We start from the raw sequence: 15,379 nt of genomic DNA on the forward strand, positions 1-15,379 counted from the left end.
AGTTATTGGCGGACATAATATCTTTGTATGTGGTGCTGAGGATTGAACCCGGGCCGCATGCATGCCAGGTGAGCGTGCTACTGCTTGAGCCACATCCCCAGCCCCCAAATGCCATAATTTCATTCTTCTTTATGGCTGAGTAATACTCCATTGTTTATGTACTACATTTTCTTTATCCATTCATCTGTTGAAGGGCACCTAGGTTGGTTCCATAGTTTAGCTATTGTGAACTGAGCTGCTATGAATATTGATGTGGCTGCATCACTATAGTATACTGATTTTAAGTCTTCTGGGTATATGCCGAGGAGTGGGTTAACTGGGTGGTCCCATTCCAAGTTTTCTGAGGAATCTCCATACTGCTTTCCAGAGTGGCTGCACCAATTTGGAGTCCAACAGCAGGGTAGGGACTGCAAATTGCTTTTCCTCGAATCCTGGCCTACATTCATTGTTCCTTGTATTCCTGCCATTCTGGAGCGGGTTTATCTGGGCTTCATCTTTGTCTCTTTCCTTTCCCTTCCCCACCCCTTTCAGCTTCCCTAGTCCTCCCTCTTTCCCACTTCCTTTCCCCAGTGCTTATTGAGAATTGAGTGCTTCTCTGTGGTTGACACTGTCAGGTCAAAAAGATAAACACAGGCCTGCATCTCGCCATAGAAAACCTAATTCTGGATGCTCAGAGCCCCTGGAGGGTGGGCGTGTGGTGCACACTGCTGCCCAAGGCCATGGTTCAGCGGGAGAGGGTCCAGCAGGGGAAGGAGAAGGAGTCGGTCTGGGTTGGGAAGAGAGTAGCAGGGCAATCTGGAAGGATCTGGAAAGCAGGGGTGGTGGGAAGCTGTGGTTCCAGACTGAACCAGCTTGTGAAGGAGCAGCCTGTGAAAGGCCCAAGGCCTCCTGCTCTGGGCAGTAATCATGAGGGTCAGCCTCCTGTCTGCCCGCTCCTCTAGACTGACTCTCTTAATGCCTCAGACAACCCTGGGAAGGCAGGATACTTGATCCTTATCCAGAGCTTACAGAGGGGGAAATCATAGTGCTCAGGGGCTAAGGGGCACTCACTTGGCCACACAGTCAGACGGGGAAGAGTCAGGATCTTGACCACTGGGCTAACTGCCTCTTGTGAGAGGACCCTGAAGACCAGGCAAGGGGTGCTGGACTGTTCCAGAACAGTGGGGAGCTATGGCAGGATCCTGACTCCCCTGCATTTTAGGACACACTGTACTTCATGGGGGGTTGGGGTCTACCACCTGGGTCTGAAAAACCAGCCTCTACCTCAGAGTAAAGTCTGTCCAAGGAAGGGACATGACCTTAGTCCTTGGAAAAACCCACAGAGCACTCCTAAGCACATTTCCACCCTGCTAAGTTGTTTATCTACAAATAACAGGAGAGATCTGCTGCACCAGGTGTCCCTGACTCAGTCAGGCTAGGTGGGGATCCATAGCAGCCTCCTAGCAGCCACCAATCAGCATGAGACAGGGAAATACCTGGGATGCCAGATGACCCTCCCAGTGCCATGTAGTTCAGCACCTACACCCCTCTTGGCTTAAACCAATCAGTTCAAATGAGTACCCCTTTTGTACTGACCAATCACCCCTACCCAACTTGTTCCCGCCAGTGAATGTGCTAATCATGTTTTAGAGTTGTTATTTGATTTTCCCTCGGTGTGTGATGATTTGCTATGATGTATGTGAAGTCCCTGCCCTCTCCAAAGAATATATAAAACTGCTGCAAACCCTGGGCTCGGGGCCTCTCAGCGTCACCAGTCGCTGTGTGTGCGTGCGGAGGACCGAGCTAGCTTGCAATAAACACCTCTTTGCTGCTTGCATCGATATTGGGTCTCTGGTGGTCTTTGGGGGTTCCAAATTCGAGCATAACAGGTCCCTCCTCATCCTTCAAAAGGAAAAATCTCCATCCCAGCTGATTTAGAGGCCCTCCCCCAACTCCCCTTCCTCTGTATACTGGTACAAGTCAAAAGGTGGCTGAGGACAAGGAGCCTAGGGTTCAAGCCTCAGCTCCACCCACTCACTCCTCTGGACCTTGGTTTCCTCATCTGTCAAATGGAAGGATGACAGTGAGTCTAGTCCTGTCCCCCTACAAGGCTGTGGGAAGACTCCCACGAGGTAATGGCAGGTGGTTTTTTTTTTTCTTCTCATGGTGCTGGGAGCCAGGGTCTCACCCGAGCTAGGCAAGGGCTCTACCACCCAGCTACAGCCACAGCCCCAGCCCCAGAGGCATCTTGTCATTGGGACAGTAGGACTCCTAGAGGCTCCTTTTCCTTCCCCCCAGGAAACTCCCCTCTCTAACTTATTCCCTCCTGCAAAGCTACTACTGCTCTCCTCAGACACAACCATGTGGAAGCATAGGTGCTGGAAATCCAGGAGTCCTTCACTCCTGCCCTTGATGACCATCTACTACGCGCCGGACCCCTGCAGCAAATGACCTCCTCCTGGCTGCCCCGCGAGCTCCAGGCCTTTGCTCGGGCTGCGCCTTCCGTCTTACCTTCCCCCCTTCCAGAGCCTCCTCTCCAAAGCCTTCCTTTATTCAGAATTTCAGAGGCCACCTTTTCCTCTGCTGCTCCAGCCTCTCCCCATACTCCTCCGAGTCCGTCTTTGGAAAGGTCGTAGTGACCTGAATTCCAGCCCAGAGACTGCCAGCTCACCGAGGGCCGGGGCTGTCCCTGGCTTGTGCAGAACCTGCCCTTGGGCCTTGCTCTGTTCTGTTGGACGTGGGTGGGGGCCAGGCCTCTGTCCCATGGTTGTCATTCTCACCGTTTCCACAGGGTGGCAGCAAAACCCTCCAGTCACAGCCCCTCTCCGCGGAGGGCAGGTGGCAGAGCCGCCGGGCTGCCCGTCAGGGACCAGGCTCCAAAGGGAGGCGGCCCAGGTGCTCTAGTACCTCCCACCTCAGAGTCTCCTCATCCCTGGGTCCCCACCCCGCAGTCCCCCTGACGCCACTGCTTAGGGTCACTGCCCTGCTCACTCTGCCTGCTCCAGTGGATCTCTTGAACCCTTCCCTCTCGCAAAAGCCTTGAACTCTCCCTCTCAGCCTCTTCCAGGGCTCCCCCCACCCAGCTCTGTATTTTGTTGATGGTGTCGTTTGAAGCACAAAAGTTGTTTCTAAATTTTAAGATATCCAATCCAATTTATCTTCTCTTTCTCCTCCTTCCGTCCTGTTACTGGGGATGGAACCCAGGGGGTTGTGCATGCTATGGAGAACTCCAACACTGAGCCACAGCCTAGTCCTATTTTTTTCTTTTATTTTTCGTGGGTTTGGTGTTCTATCAAAGAAAGTATTGCTTCATCCAATGCCACAAAATAGTACATTTATGTTTTCTTCTTTCTTAGCTTTTACATGTAAGGTTTTGGTCCATTTTGAGTTAATTTTTTAATGTGGTGTGAGTAAGTAAGGTATTCAAATTTATTCTTTGCATGTGAATATCTCCTTGTTCCAGTTCCCTGCTCCACACCCCATCCCCGCCTTTTTGGTACTAGGGATTGAACCCAGGGGTGCTTTACCACCAAGCTGCACCCAGCCCTTTTTAAAAAAAAAAAAAAAAATTTTTTTTTTTGAGATAATGTCTTGCTAAGTTGCTGAGGCTGGCCTCCAACTTGTGATCCTTCTGCCTCAGCCTCCTGAGTATGGGCCCATATCCAGCCCGTCAAGTGTTATTTGTTGAAAAGACAATTTTCTATCGAAAAGTATTGGCACCCTTGTCCAAATTCAATTGACCATAATTGTGAGAATATTTCTGGAGTCTTAATTTTATTCTGTTGTTACATAGGTCTCTCTTATGCTAGTACCACACCTTTTTTTTTTTTTTAAACTCGGAATTGAACCCAGGGGTTCTTTCCCCCTGAGTCACAGCCCAGCTCTTTTTATTTTTCATTTAGAGACAGGGTCTCACTAAGTTGTTTAGGATCCCACTAAGATGCTGCGGCTGGCTTTGAACTCACAGTCCACCTGCTTCAGCCTTTGAGTTGCCGGGATTACAGGTGTGCACCATCACGCCAGGCAACGTCGTTTTGTAGCTTTGTAGTGTGTGTGGAAAGCACAGAGTCTAGAGTCTTCCAAATTTGTTCCTCTTTGTCATCAAGATTGTTTGGGTTATTTGGGGTAAAACTTCATAGAAGTTTTAGGATCAGCTTCTCGATTTCTGCACAGAGCCAGCAGAGCCAAGAGCCCTTTGAGGGAGGGCCTATTATTTCTGCTTAGGTGTGGGGGGGTTGAGGCCTAAAGAAGTTCAATAATCTGCTCACGGTGATATGACTGGGGAGTGGCAGAGCCATTGGACTTCAGGGCCACCCTTCTCAACTCTAGGGGATGCTTTCTATGCTTGTCACTTGGAGACAGCCGCATCGAAGCAGTGGCTTGTGGCACAGGGAGCTCAGAGTCCAGCTTGCGTCCACTCAGCCCATGAAGGGCCTTCCTTCCCTGCTCCTCCCCAGCCCTCATCTCAGCCCCGTCCCCTCCCGGGCCCTCCCTGCTCCAAGGTGGTCCAGAGGGACCAGCCCAGGGCAGTACTTATGAGGCCTTTTGAGGGAGGGCCATGGGTTTACCTGTCCCCTCTCTGACTGTAACCTGATCCCAGAATTGAGGACAGGTACCCACCCTTGGTGGCTTCCGGCTTCACCTGTTTCCAGTCAATTGCCACCTGTCCCAGCTCCTCTCCAGGAAGACCCCCCCATTTACCACCTCCCACCCTGGGGTCTCCAATCTCTCCCCTCTGTCTTCCTTCTGTCCACTCTGTCCAGTACTGAGGGTCTGCCACTGGTCCGGCTGGTTGAGGGGGAGGGCTCCAGGTGGGGTGTGGCTGGACTGCTGCCCACTGCCCTGTCGCCTGCAGCCGCTCACACCCCTCCTGGGTCCTCAGCTGCTGTGCCAGTCTCATGGGGGTCCGCAGACCCCTCCCGCTGGCTCTGCCGCTCTGACACCTGCCATTCCAGGTGGGTGGGGGTCTCAAACCAGCATCAGAGACCAGGCAGTTGGAGAAGCCACTTTCAGGGAGTTGACAGAGGCCTGGTCCCCCACCCTGTGCCTCTAACTGAACGCTCAGACCAATCTTGACCAATAATAGGGGTGAGGCCCCTAAACAGGTCCCGGCTCAGGAACTGGGGACACTCTGGGCCTCCTGCAGTCCACCAGCCATCCCCTGCTGCTATGTCCCCAACCTTCACCATGAGGGCCACCAGGTGGCGTTTTCCTGCCTCCTGGCTCCCCAGCTTTCAGCTCCCAGCTGTCCTCCTGCGTGCTCCTGGGGTCGTTTTAAAACACCAAAAAAGAAAGAAAGAAACAAAACACACGTGTCCGCGTTCTCTGGCATCCCCTCAAATGGTGGGATCCAATTCCCCTCGAATTCCTTGAATATGGCCAGCCTTGGTGATTAAGGTTAGACATGATGGTGCACTTTCCTCCTGGCTCTCGCCCCCAGGACACCATCCTTGGGAGGGTGTCTCCGTGTAGGCCCCTGTGACAGCTATTCCAGCCGCCCCCTGGACCTGGGCCTGTGGAGACTTCAGATGGCTCCTGCCCCGGCCTCATGCCTCCCTGACGTGCTGAGTGGAGCAGAGACCACTGTCTAGAAGGTAAAGGAAGTGCATTAAGCCACCAGGGTTTGGGGCAGTTGTTTGGGGGCCTCGGAGGAGCCCCCACGGCTAGAAGGTAAAGGAAGTGCATTAAGCCACCAGGGTTTGGGGCAGTTGTTTGGGGGCCTCGGAGGAGCAGGGCACGTTGCCAGACCTAGATGCCCAAAGAGGGTGTGGGGGGCCGGGGCACCGGGGCTCGCCAGCCTTGGCCTCTGGGCTCTTTGCCACCTCAGGGCCACTCCCCTCCTCCTCCCAGCTTTACTGCCTTAGCCGGGAGCCCAGTGGGGGCAGGAACAGGCCCGTCCACAGTTGCATGTGACTTGTGTGCACATCTCAGGGTGGTTTCTAAAGGTCTCTGGGCACCTTTCGGGTGGCAGTGCTAGCATCTTGGGCTTTTTGAGGAGGTGGCTCTGGGGGGGACTCCCACCCGCTCAGTGACTGCTTCACACACACACTCCTCCCCTGTAGCCCTTGGGCTGCCGGAGTTGTGTAAAGGGCTGTGTAAGAAAGGTGCCATCTCCCCTCTGCCGGGGCCAGACCTTCCCCGGGATAATAAGGGGAAGTGGGGACACTCCTTGGAGACTCAGCACAGACAGCACACGGGCCTGGGCTTCTCTTGCTTGGTCCAGCGCCATCCCCAACACTATCTCTGTGGCCCCCCGTCCTGCAGGTCTCTTCCCGAAGTGCCGGGCCAGAGGCTTCCCCTGGGCCCCATTCCTACACCACCACCACCAAAAGCATCCCTTCAGGAGCAGACTCTTGATCTCCACTGAAATTCCACAAAGAGTCCAAAACAGGACAGAGAAACCTGGAGGAAGGTGGGAAGGTAGAGTGACAACCGCCCCCCCACCCCAGGAAGCTCCCAACACCCCAGCCACAGCGGGGATGTCACTTTATAAACCACCATCCTGGTATGTTCCTCTGCAAAGGAGTTTTGGGGGAAGAACTTGACTCCCACAGTTGCAGAGCTCCCCAGGAGTGAGGCCTGGCTTTCCACTTCAGTAGCAGCTGCTTTACATCCTTGCCTCCTACTAGGCTTGGGGTCAGCTCAGACCTTCAGATCTTGGTCAGCATGACTTCCATCAAGCCAGGCCTCCCCTGGCCTCTGGCCAATCTCAGCAATCCTGGACACCTGACTTCAGGAACCTGGACCAAGAGGACAGTGGAGGAATGGTGAGGCCTCCCCCAGCGGTCCCGGCTGGGTGCCCTGGAAAAAGTCACTGGGTCAGCCTCATTTTCCTCCTGTTTAGGATGGGAAGGAAAGCCTCTCATAGACGACACCTGAAAAGCAACAGCCCTCCCAGCCCTGTCCAGGAGGCTCAGTCCTGGGCGGCTTTTACCTTGGAGTCTCAGCGTCCTCACTGGGGGCTAAGGAGACTGTCAGCAGGCAGACCCTGGAACCAGGCAGCCTGGCCTGGACAACGGCTTGGGGCGTGCCCCTATCTGGGTGGAGGAGATTTGGCTCCTTCTGTCCCTCTCTTCCTTTTTTTTTTTTTTGATACCAGGGATTAAACCCAAGAGTGCTTAACCACTGAGCCACATCCCCAGTCGCCCCTTTTGTTTGTGGTGCTGGGGATTGAACCCGGGGCCTTGTGCATGCAAGGCAAGCACTCTACCAACTGAGCTGTATCCCCAGCCCACTTCTGTATTTTATTAGAGACAGGGTTGCTGAGGCCAGCTTTGAACTCGAGATCCGCCTGTCTCAGCCTCCAGAGTCGCTGGGATTCCAGGTGTGCGCCGCCACCTCACCTGGCTCCTCTCTTCCCTTTCTTAAATCTGGAATTTGAAGCCGGACAGTCACTAGGGTGTCTACCCCACAAGGCAGCACAAGGTCCCACAGCCTGCCTGGCACGTGGAGATAACCTGGTGAGTGCCTGTCATGATGCACGGGGCTCTGCCATCATCCTCTCAAGCTCTGACCCCATGGGTGGGGGGGTGGGGCGGTGGGTGTCTGGCCTGCCCAGCATGCCCACCCCTCCCCAGGGAGCTGACAGCCACTAACACACTCAAGTTCACTTTGGCAACAGGACTTTTATTCAGTCAAAATGAGTAGTGTGTGACAAAACCCAAGTCAGGCCAGGTGGCCCAGCCCCACCCTCCCGAAGGGAGAGTGGGCTCCAGAAGGAAGTCTCTGCGCAGACAGGGGACTGCCTCAGAGCCCCGGGGCCTGGCACTGCCCTCTCCCTCCCTGGGGAGGGAGGACCACCCTTCCCCAGTCCACAGGACACTACTCTAGTTTCCTAGGAAAACATCACGAATTCTACCTCCTTCGGCTAACGAACTAAATTTCAGGGTGGGGTGTCCCTAGAGGGTGGGGGTCAGAGGACTTTAGGTTCTAGTCTCATTCTTCAGGAATACACGTATCTTTTATTTATTTTAAAAAAAAGTTCTTCTATTTAAAAAAATGTTTCTGAGTGTAACCAAAAATAGGTATTTGTTTCCTTGGTTTTTCTTCTTCTTCACCTAAGTAGTTCACAACAGAAAGGAAAGTCACAAGGGCCCTTAACACACCTCCATCCAAACACCTCCCGGCCACATCTGCTGACAGAGGGGGTCCAGGGCCCCCAGAGGGTCACTGCTGGCCTGCCACACCGAGGGCTGGGGACCTGGCCAGGGACGTGCCCCCCACCACACGTACTACACCTTCGGCGGCCAGGCTGCCCCAGGAGGAAGGACAGGACGCAGGCTGTGGCTGTGGGTGACGTCCCACCTCCCCAGGCCCAGGTGGAGAGGGTCGTGGGGATCCCGATGGGGGGACAGGTGTGCCAAGAGGGTAACAGCGCGTGGGCAGGAGGCAGGCGATGTCAGCTGCTGGGAGGTGGCTAGTTTGGGACAACAATTTACATTTCGAGGAATCCATTTCCTCTCATTTTTGGCTTTTTTCACATTTTTCCCTCTGACCAGTTCCCTCTTCGTTTCTGTAGGCCCCATGGGTCGCTGGGCCCGGGGCCTCCTCTCGGGGGAGGCAGCAGGGCAGTGGGCAGAGCAGAGGCCGGGCAAAGCAGAGGCCGGGCAGAGGGTCCAGGGCACAGGCCCCGGAGCCAGAGCCTTGAGGTAGACGTTTTCTTTCACACCTGGAAATGGGGACGTGCTTTTTTTTTTCTTTTTTCTTTTTCTTTCTTAACTCTGGACAACACGTGGGGAGGGAGGGGCGCCCGGGAGGGGCTTGAGGTAGGTGCATCCGGGTTCCGTGGGGCAGGGACTAGGCCACCACCCCACTCCCCCGAGGACATTCATTCCGGCTGAGGTAGGTGCTGAGCCAAAGGGCAGAACTCGGTCCTGAGAAGACAAGGGAGCAGGGCGCGTGGCCGGCAGGGGGCATCTGAGTCTAGTTCACCTTCCTCTCGCTTCCGTTTAAGGGACGTCAGCCGCCCAGTGCCCAGACAGGTGGGGACCAGGCAGCAGCCAGGGCGTCAGTCTGAGGAGGGAAGGCTCTCTAGGGCCCCTCCAGCTCCGGGGTCCCTGCCGAGGCCCCTTAGGCCTGGCCCACCCCGGCCTCCAGTCAGGACAGAAGTGCTGGGCAGCCCAGGGCCACCTGAAGCCCACATAACAGGAGAACTCTTGCCTTCGACCTGAGAACGGGGGGCTACCCCCTGCAGAGCCTGCCAGGCCCTGGCTACTGTCCGGAGTGAGCTGGCTGGGCAGCGGGTGCCTCAGAAAGCTGGGTCACCTGTCCCTTTCCAAGGAGGTTGGGGCCACTGTCCAGGGGCAACAGGGCAGCCACAGGGCCTGTGCAGGGGGTCTTGGCCTCTGTCGCCCTCCTGTCCAGAGGGCCAAACCCCTGCAGTGGCAGCGTGGAGAGCTGGGTCTCCTCACACGGGACAGGGGCTGTGGGATCCTGCTGGGGAAAGGAAGCATACAGGGTCAGCAGGAGGACCCAGGCAGGGCCCACAGACCCCCCAGGGCCGGGCTCAGGCTCCATCCCACCCCTGGGCTTAGACCTCAGGCCTCTGCCCGACAGGGGTGCAGAGGAGCATGGCCAGGACTTCTGTGCCCAGAGAAGACCCAGAGTTTGGCTCAGGCCAATGACCAAGGCCAAGATGAGGGGGGGCAGGGTGGGAGAGTGGTCAGGGTCGAAGGAGCTTCTCTGGCACTCACAGTGGGCCTGGAGCCAGGTGGCCCCACCACCCCGGCTGGGGGGAACAGCTGCTCCAGCTCCTTGGCGTCCACGCACTTCTCACCCCGGCCCAGCTGCCCTCGCTCTCCGCGGCCCACCCCATTCAGGGCTAGGATGCCAGGGTCCCTCTGGCTCCGGGGACCCTGGGGAGGGGAGAGCTGGTTTTCCACATCCTTACACAGGAGGACCCTAAAGGATAAGCAAGAATTAGGGGAACGCCGGGGCAGGAGTCCCAAGGGCTGAGCCTCCGCCCCAGCCAGCCTCTTGCCCTTCCCAGCACCCACCTGCCCCTTTGACCAAACAGCAGGAAGAGGACACAGAAGATGATGCAGGTGACCCCGATGTGGATGCCAATGACAATGCCTGTGGTGGACGTCTGGTTGGCGGCATCCTCCTTCCGACAGTCACATGGTGGGCTCAGAGCTAATGGGCAGGGGCAGGCTGGGGCTGCGGCTCTCCCGGCCTGGAGCACCCCCATACACCCAGCCTCTGGGGCTCCTTCTCCTTCAACTAGGCCCTCCACTTCACTTATGTGACACCAGCCCAACCTTTCCAGTTCTTTCTATCAGCTACTGAGCACCAACTCTGAGCCAGATACTGGGAATAGCACTTTGCCATGGCTTTTGAGACAGGCTTTATTATGCCTGTTTGTACAGGAGAAAACTGTGTTTCAGAGAGGGTAAGTAGTTTGACCAACATCACACAGAATGCCACACAGCAAGCTTCCCACAGGTCTGAGCCTGTGTGCTTACAGGCTTACACCCTCCTACCTGGCCTGCTTCCCTCCCGCTCAGACCCTGTCCTCCTTCCTTCAGGCCCATGTAGCTCCACCGCCCGTCCCAGCCCTCACCTGTCCTCTCAGACGCTCCCCTCAAAGACACAAAGCGGACAGTGGCGTTGCTGTCCCCGTGCTGGTTGTAGGCGAGCAGCTTTACCTCGTACACCACCCTGGGGTCTGGGGGTTGGAGGCTGTGAGAAACTGCCCCCCAGCCAGCTCCATCCTGGCAGGGTGCGGGGAGGTGACCCTACCACACCACCTCCTCCCTGCCCAGCCCCAAGCCTCACCCAGCTGGCTGAGGTTGTAGGAGGACACAGTTCCAGGCAGCAGGATGGGACCCGTAAAGGAGGCCTTGCTGGCAGGGCGGTAGAAGAGCTTGAAGCCACCCTCATGCTGGGCCAGCCGGGGCCAGGGCTCCCACAGCAGCTGCAGGGAGGAGCTGCCCAGGACCCGCACGGACAGTGGCGGGGGGGCAGGAGCTAAAGGCAGAGGAGGCCAAGATGTGAGGGCTTCATCAAAAGTTTCTGTCTGTGGTTTTGTACTCTACACCTAGTCTCACCTTCACCCAGGGTGCTGGCCAGGGTGGGCATGGAGGCTGAGCTGGCCCCCCTTGGTGTGTAGGCCTTGATATAGAAGCTGTAGGCTGTAGAGGGCTCAAGGTCGCCCACCAGGTGCTGAAAGGTACTCTTACTGACTGCTTCCTGATACTCCAGTTCTGGAGGGTCTGGGGAGGCAAAGCGCAGGGCGGGGGACGGGGGATGAGGAACAAGAGGCAACCTTGCCAACACCTGTGAAGTGAGGGCAGTGGGGACGGAGTGGGGGAAGGAGAGGAGGGTGCTGGCCGGGACACTCAGGGTAGAAAGGGATGGGAAACAACGGTGTGGGGGTGCAAAGCTGGTTGTGCCCCCCAGGCCCACCCACCAGCCGCCTTCCTGATGTGCAGGACGTAGCCGATGATCTCCTTGGTGTTGACCATGGGCTCGCTCCAGGACACACGGACCTCAGTGGATGACACAGAGACAGCCTGGACATTGCGGGGGGGCCCAGGCAGGCCCTCGGCCCACAGCACGGTCAGCCTGGCACTGGCCTGTGACGAGCCAGCACTGTTCTCAGCCACACACTGGTAGATGGCCTCATCTTCAGGACCGATTCCAGAAATGGTCAGTGTGCTGCAAGGGAGGAGAGCCTCAGGTCCCCTCCTGAGAGGGATGGAGAAGCTGGGTCCCTTTAGACAAGCAACTTGTCTGACTGAGGTTTCCCAGGGACGTGAACCTGTCTCGGGTCCCAGTGTCGTGCTTTTTCCCAGCAGGGCTGCACAGCCTACTAGGCCACTACCCAGGCCCCTTCCCTTTCTTCCCCAGTCCTCTCCCCAACAGTGTGCACATGCGAACACACACACACACACACACACACACACCTGTTATTGTTCTTGAGCCTGACATGGCCTCCAGGCCCCAGCACTTGGCCATTCTTCAACCACGTGACATGAGGGGGCGGTTCACCCTGGGCTTGGCAGGTGAACATGGCTGTGGTTCCAGCCGGCCTGGAGATGGACTGGGGATGCTGGACAAACTCCGCTGGGGCTGGGTGGGCACAGAGGAGCACTGAGTGGTGAGAGTCAGGTAGAGAGGGGAGAGACAGCTGCCCGGGAAGGGCTGGGGAGGCAGCCGTGGGGCTGAGGTGGGCTGGGACACTCATGGCCCCCTGGAGACTCCCCATGTGGCTAGCAGGACCCCAGCCTCCCTCCCTCCTTCCTCTACCCTGGCAGACCCAAGAGAGGACTCCATTGTAACCACTACTCAAAAGACTGACATTTGTATCCGAAAGCAATCAAGCTGAGCTCCCAGTTCAGGAAATTGTTAAATAAATAAATGTGCTAATAGGTTTGGCTGCACCTCGGAGGCGGTAATGACGGGGAGATGGATGAGCCCTCCTAACGGCCCCCCAGCCCTACACTCCATTCCGCTCTCCGCCAATCCCAAGCCTCAGGCCTCTATTAACACCCGGGAAATGAAATGCTCCATCACTTTCATCTGGACAGATTAACGGCACATGGAATGCTAAACAAGCGGCATTTAAGTTCCTAATTCCCCCATTTCCCATCCCTTCTGCTCTCAAGGAGGCAACAACCACTCCTGAATGGAGCTCCAAGCCCAGGTCCCGGTGACAGTGGAGCCCCAGGGCTGGGACCGAGGGCTGACCTGGTCAGCGGCAGGGGCTCGGTGCCCGGGGCGCCCTGGCCGCTCTGCGCATGCGGCAGGCGCTGACGTGCACGTGTGAAAATGACAGTCGCGCAGGGAGCCGCAGGCAGGCAGGTGTGAGCGTGTTAGTGCCACACGTGTGAATAAGAACGGCACGTGGGGGGCGCATGAGGGAGGTGGGGGGTGGCCAGCCGGACTCCAGGGAGGAGGGGGGCACGTGGGCTGCGCAACCGAGGGCATCCCCCAGACTCCCAAGAGCTGCTGTCGGGACCTGGTGAGTGGCAAGGGACAGGGCATAAGTGGGTACAGGGTGACATGGGATGCTGAAGCGGCAGGACTGGGCAGGGGAGGGTCAGGAGGAGGGCAGTGCGGAGGGCCCCCCCTTCCGGCGTGGCTGGTCCCTACCTTGTACCACCAGCCGGCCCTGGGCGGTTCTCCTCACCCGGGTGCCCGGCCTATTGGCCGCACAGACGTAGACCCCCGAGTGCTGGACTGTCACGTCTGAGATGATGAGGTTTCCAGTGCCCAGCACCTGGATGCCCTCTACCCCAATGGGGCGGCCATCTGAGAAGGAAGTGGGGGAGGGGAGGCACAGGAACATTCCAGAGGGTCCACCCTTCCATCAGTCTTCTCCAGAGCCCTCATCTTGGCTTGACACCCCCGTCTTCTGCCCCCAGCGGTGGCAGAGAGCAGGCCAGTGCTCTCGCCCACAGCAGAGTCCAGCATCCTGATTCCAGAGTAACTGCTGATTCGCTGCTAACCTTCAAGTCCCTTTCCCACTTCTCAGTCCATAAAGGATTTGGATTCCATCAACTTTTCCCAACCTCATTTGTCTCTCTTAAAAAAAAATTCCATGGTCAAATATCCATTCCACTTCTGGATGGTCAGTTAAAATGCCCATTAATATAAAGGCTCTGAGAAGTCCTGCAGTTAAGGGACCTGGTTAACTTTGTTTCCCGAATTTGTTAGGCCACTGAGCATTCTGTCCCTTCTAATCGTGTTTTGGGAAATGCTGGACCAGATGGTTCCGGCAATGCCTACTGGCTCCTGATGGTGAGGCCACTCTTCTCAGCCTCTCCCAGGGACCCAGACCCTTCCCCCACCCCAGGATCAGATTAGCACAGTCAGAACACAAGGAGACAGCTCCCCATTCAGTCCCTGAAGTGGTGAAATCTACTCCATTATCCCGCCTGCTGCCCCCTCCTTCCCTGATCACTCAGCTGCTACAATGTGGCACAGTCTCCCTGTGAATGCGACCCCACCCCACCCCTCCAGAGTTTCCTTCCCCCAGTGACCTCTCTGCTCAGACAATGTGGGCCCATCTGCACCCTTTCATTTCTTCCCTCAGCTGCCTCAGGATTTAGGCTGGGGGGCTAGGGGACCAGGCTAGAGACTGGGAGAGCCCAGAGCAGGGCTGGATGACTGGCAGAGATTTGGGGGGCTTGGGACTGCACAGCTCAGGGTGCAACAGGGTACAGAGGGCATGAGTGAGTGCAAGAGAAAGGAGACTCTGCGCTGAGGGTTCTGGAGGGCTGAGGCCAGGGCAAAGAGGGGACAGCGCTGGACTGGACGGGGTAACCCAGGGAGCTAAGCCAGCTCTGCACGGGGAGGGAGAATGTAGTGGGCAAGCCTGCGTCCCTGGTCCTGCCAGGAGGGGGAACTCGGCCCCTCCTCAGGTCGCAGGGAGAGGACTGACCCCCAGGAGAACAAACAGGAATCAAAGTCCCCCCCAGTGCTGGGCGATGAGACCATGAAACCGCCTCCCAGGGGGCGGGTGGGGGCAGGGTGGAGGCTGTGGGATGAGGCTCACCCAGGCGGCTCCAGGACACAATGGGGCGCGGGTTGCCAGTGGCGACACACTCCAGCACTGCGGTCTGGTGCACCGTCAGGGTGAGGTTCTCAGGCCCCACCAGGATGGTCGGCTCCTTGTAGGCCCCGGAGCCTGAGCCTGGGAGGGAAAGGCCACATTTCCTCACCTACCCACAACCTAGGACAAACCCCACCCAGAAACCAGGTCCTGTGGGCAGAGAGATGCCAGGGAACCAGGGCATCTCGCACATCATTCCCCCAGGCCAGCCCCACAGGACCTTCAGCAATGGGCAAGCCTGGGGATGAGAGGATGGCCCTCCCTGGGAGAATGGAGTCCAGGTGGACCTCCCACCCACCTCCTCCACCACCCTCTGGTCCTCCTCTAGCCACCAGCACTGGGCTTTGAGCTTGGGAGTTGCTCAGCTGGCACTAGGTGGCCCTGGCTCCGGAGGCCAGTCGTGGGACTGAGTTAGGAAGCTGGCAAGGGGAAGAACTGGCAGGCCAAGGGCCCTCACCTGACACAGTGAGCCTGGCCCCATGACTGATCCGAACACTGGCAATGTTCGAAGCCACACAGTGGAAAACGCCACTGTCCTCGGCCCGAAGTCCTGTGATCTGCAGTACTCCCTTGGGAAGCAATGTGTACCTGTTGGAGAGACACAATTGACCACCAGCACAGCTACTGGCACTGTGGGCCACAGAGACACTGAGCATCAGAGACACAGCCCGGGACCAGGTACTGTGCCAACAACACAGTTGTCATTACAGACATGCTGGGACTCCACAGGCGGGCACCCTCATTCCCAGTATGACAGTCATCACACATAGTCCTCATGAGCATGTCCATGAGCCTAGAATTGGGGCTATGCAAGCCACATGGACACCAACCCCAACTGCAGCG

At 57.1% G+C, this 15,379-nt stretch overlaps 1 protein-coding gene across 1 annotated transcript in view; it reads right to left on the minus strand.

Moving 5' to 3' along the window:
* Positions 1 to 9,189: 9,189 nt before the first annotated feature.
* The window catches only part of Igdcc3 (immunoglobulin superfamily DCC subclass member 3), a 39,217-nt gene continuing 33,027 nt past the window's right edge, over positions 9,190 to 15,379 (minus strand). The window contains exons 4-14 of the mRNA XM_077109074.1: positions 14,994 to 15,124; positions 14,480 to 14,617; positions 13,075 to 13,233; positions 11,886 to 12,051; positions 11,390 to 11,637; positions 11,028 to 11,192; positions 10,756 to 10,947; positions 10,541 to 10,645; positions 9,975 to 10,113; positions 9,672 to 9,879; positions 9,190 to 9,411 (exon numbers count right to left, since the gene is read on the minus strand). Coding sequence (XP_076965189.1) covers positions 9,190 to 9,411; positions 9,672 to 9,879; positions 9,975 to 10,113; positions 10,541 to 10,645; positions 10,756 to 10,947; positions 11,028 to 11,192; positions 11,390 to 11,637; positions 11,886 to 12,051; positions 13,075 to 13,233; positions 14,480 to 14,617; positions 14,994 to 15,124 — 1,873 coding nt within the window. The remainder of the gene's footprint in view (positions 9,412 to 9,671; positions 9,880 to 9,974; positions 10,114 to 10,540; positions 10,646 to 10,755; positions 10,948 to 11,027; positions 11,193 to 11,389; positions 11,638 to 11,885; positions 12,052 to 13,074; positions 13,234 to 14,479; positions 14,618 to 14,993; positions 15,125 to 15,379) is intronic.

The sequence above is a fragment of the Callospermophilus lateralis genome, chromosome 3 (genome assembly GCF_048772815.1).
Source record: "Callospermophilus lateralis isolate mCalLat2 chromosome 3, mCalLat2.hap1, whole genome shotgun sequence".
NCBI lineage: Eukaryota > Metazoa > Chordata > Mammalia > Rodentia > Sciuridae > Callospermophilus > Callospermophilus lateralis.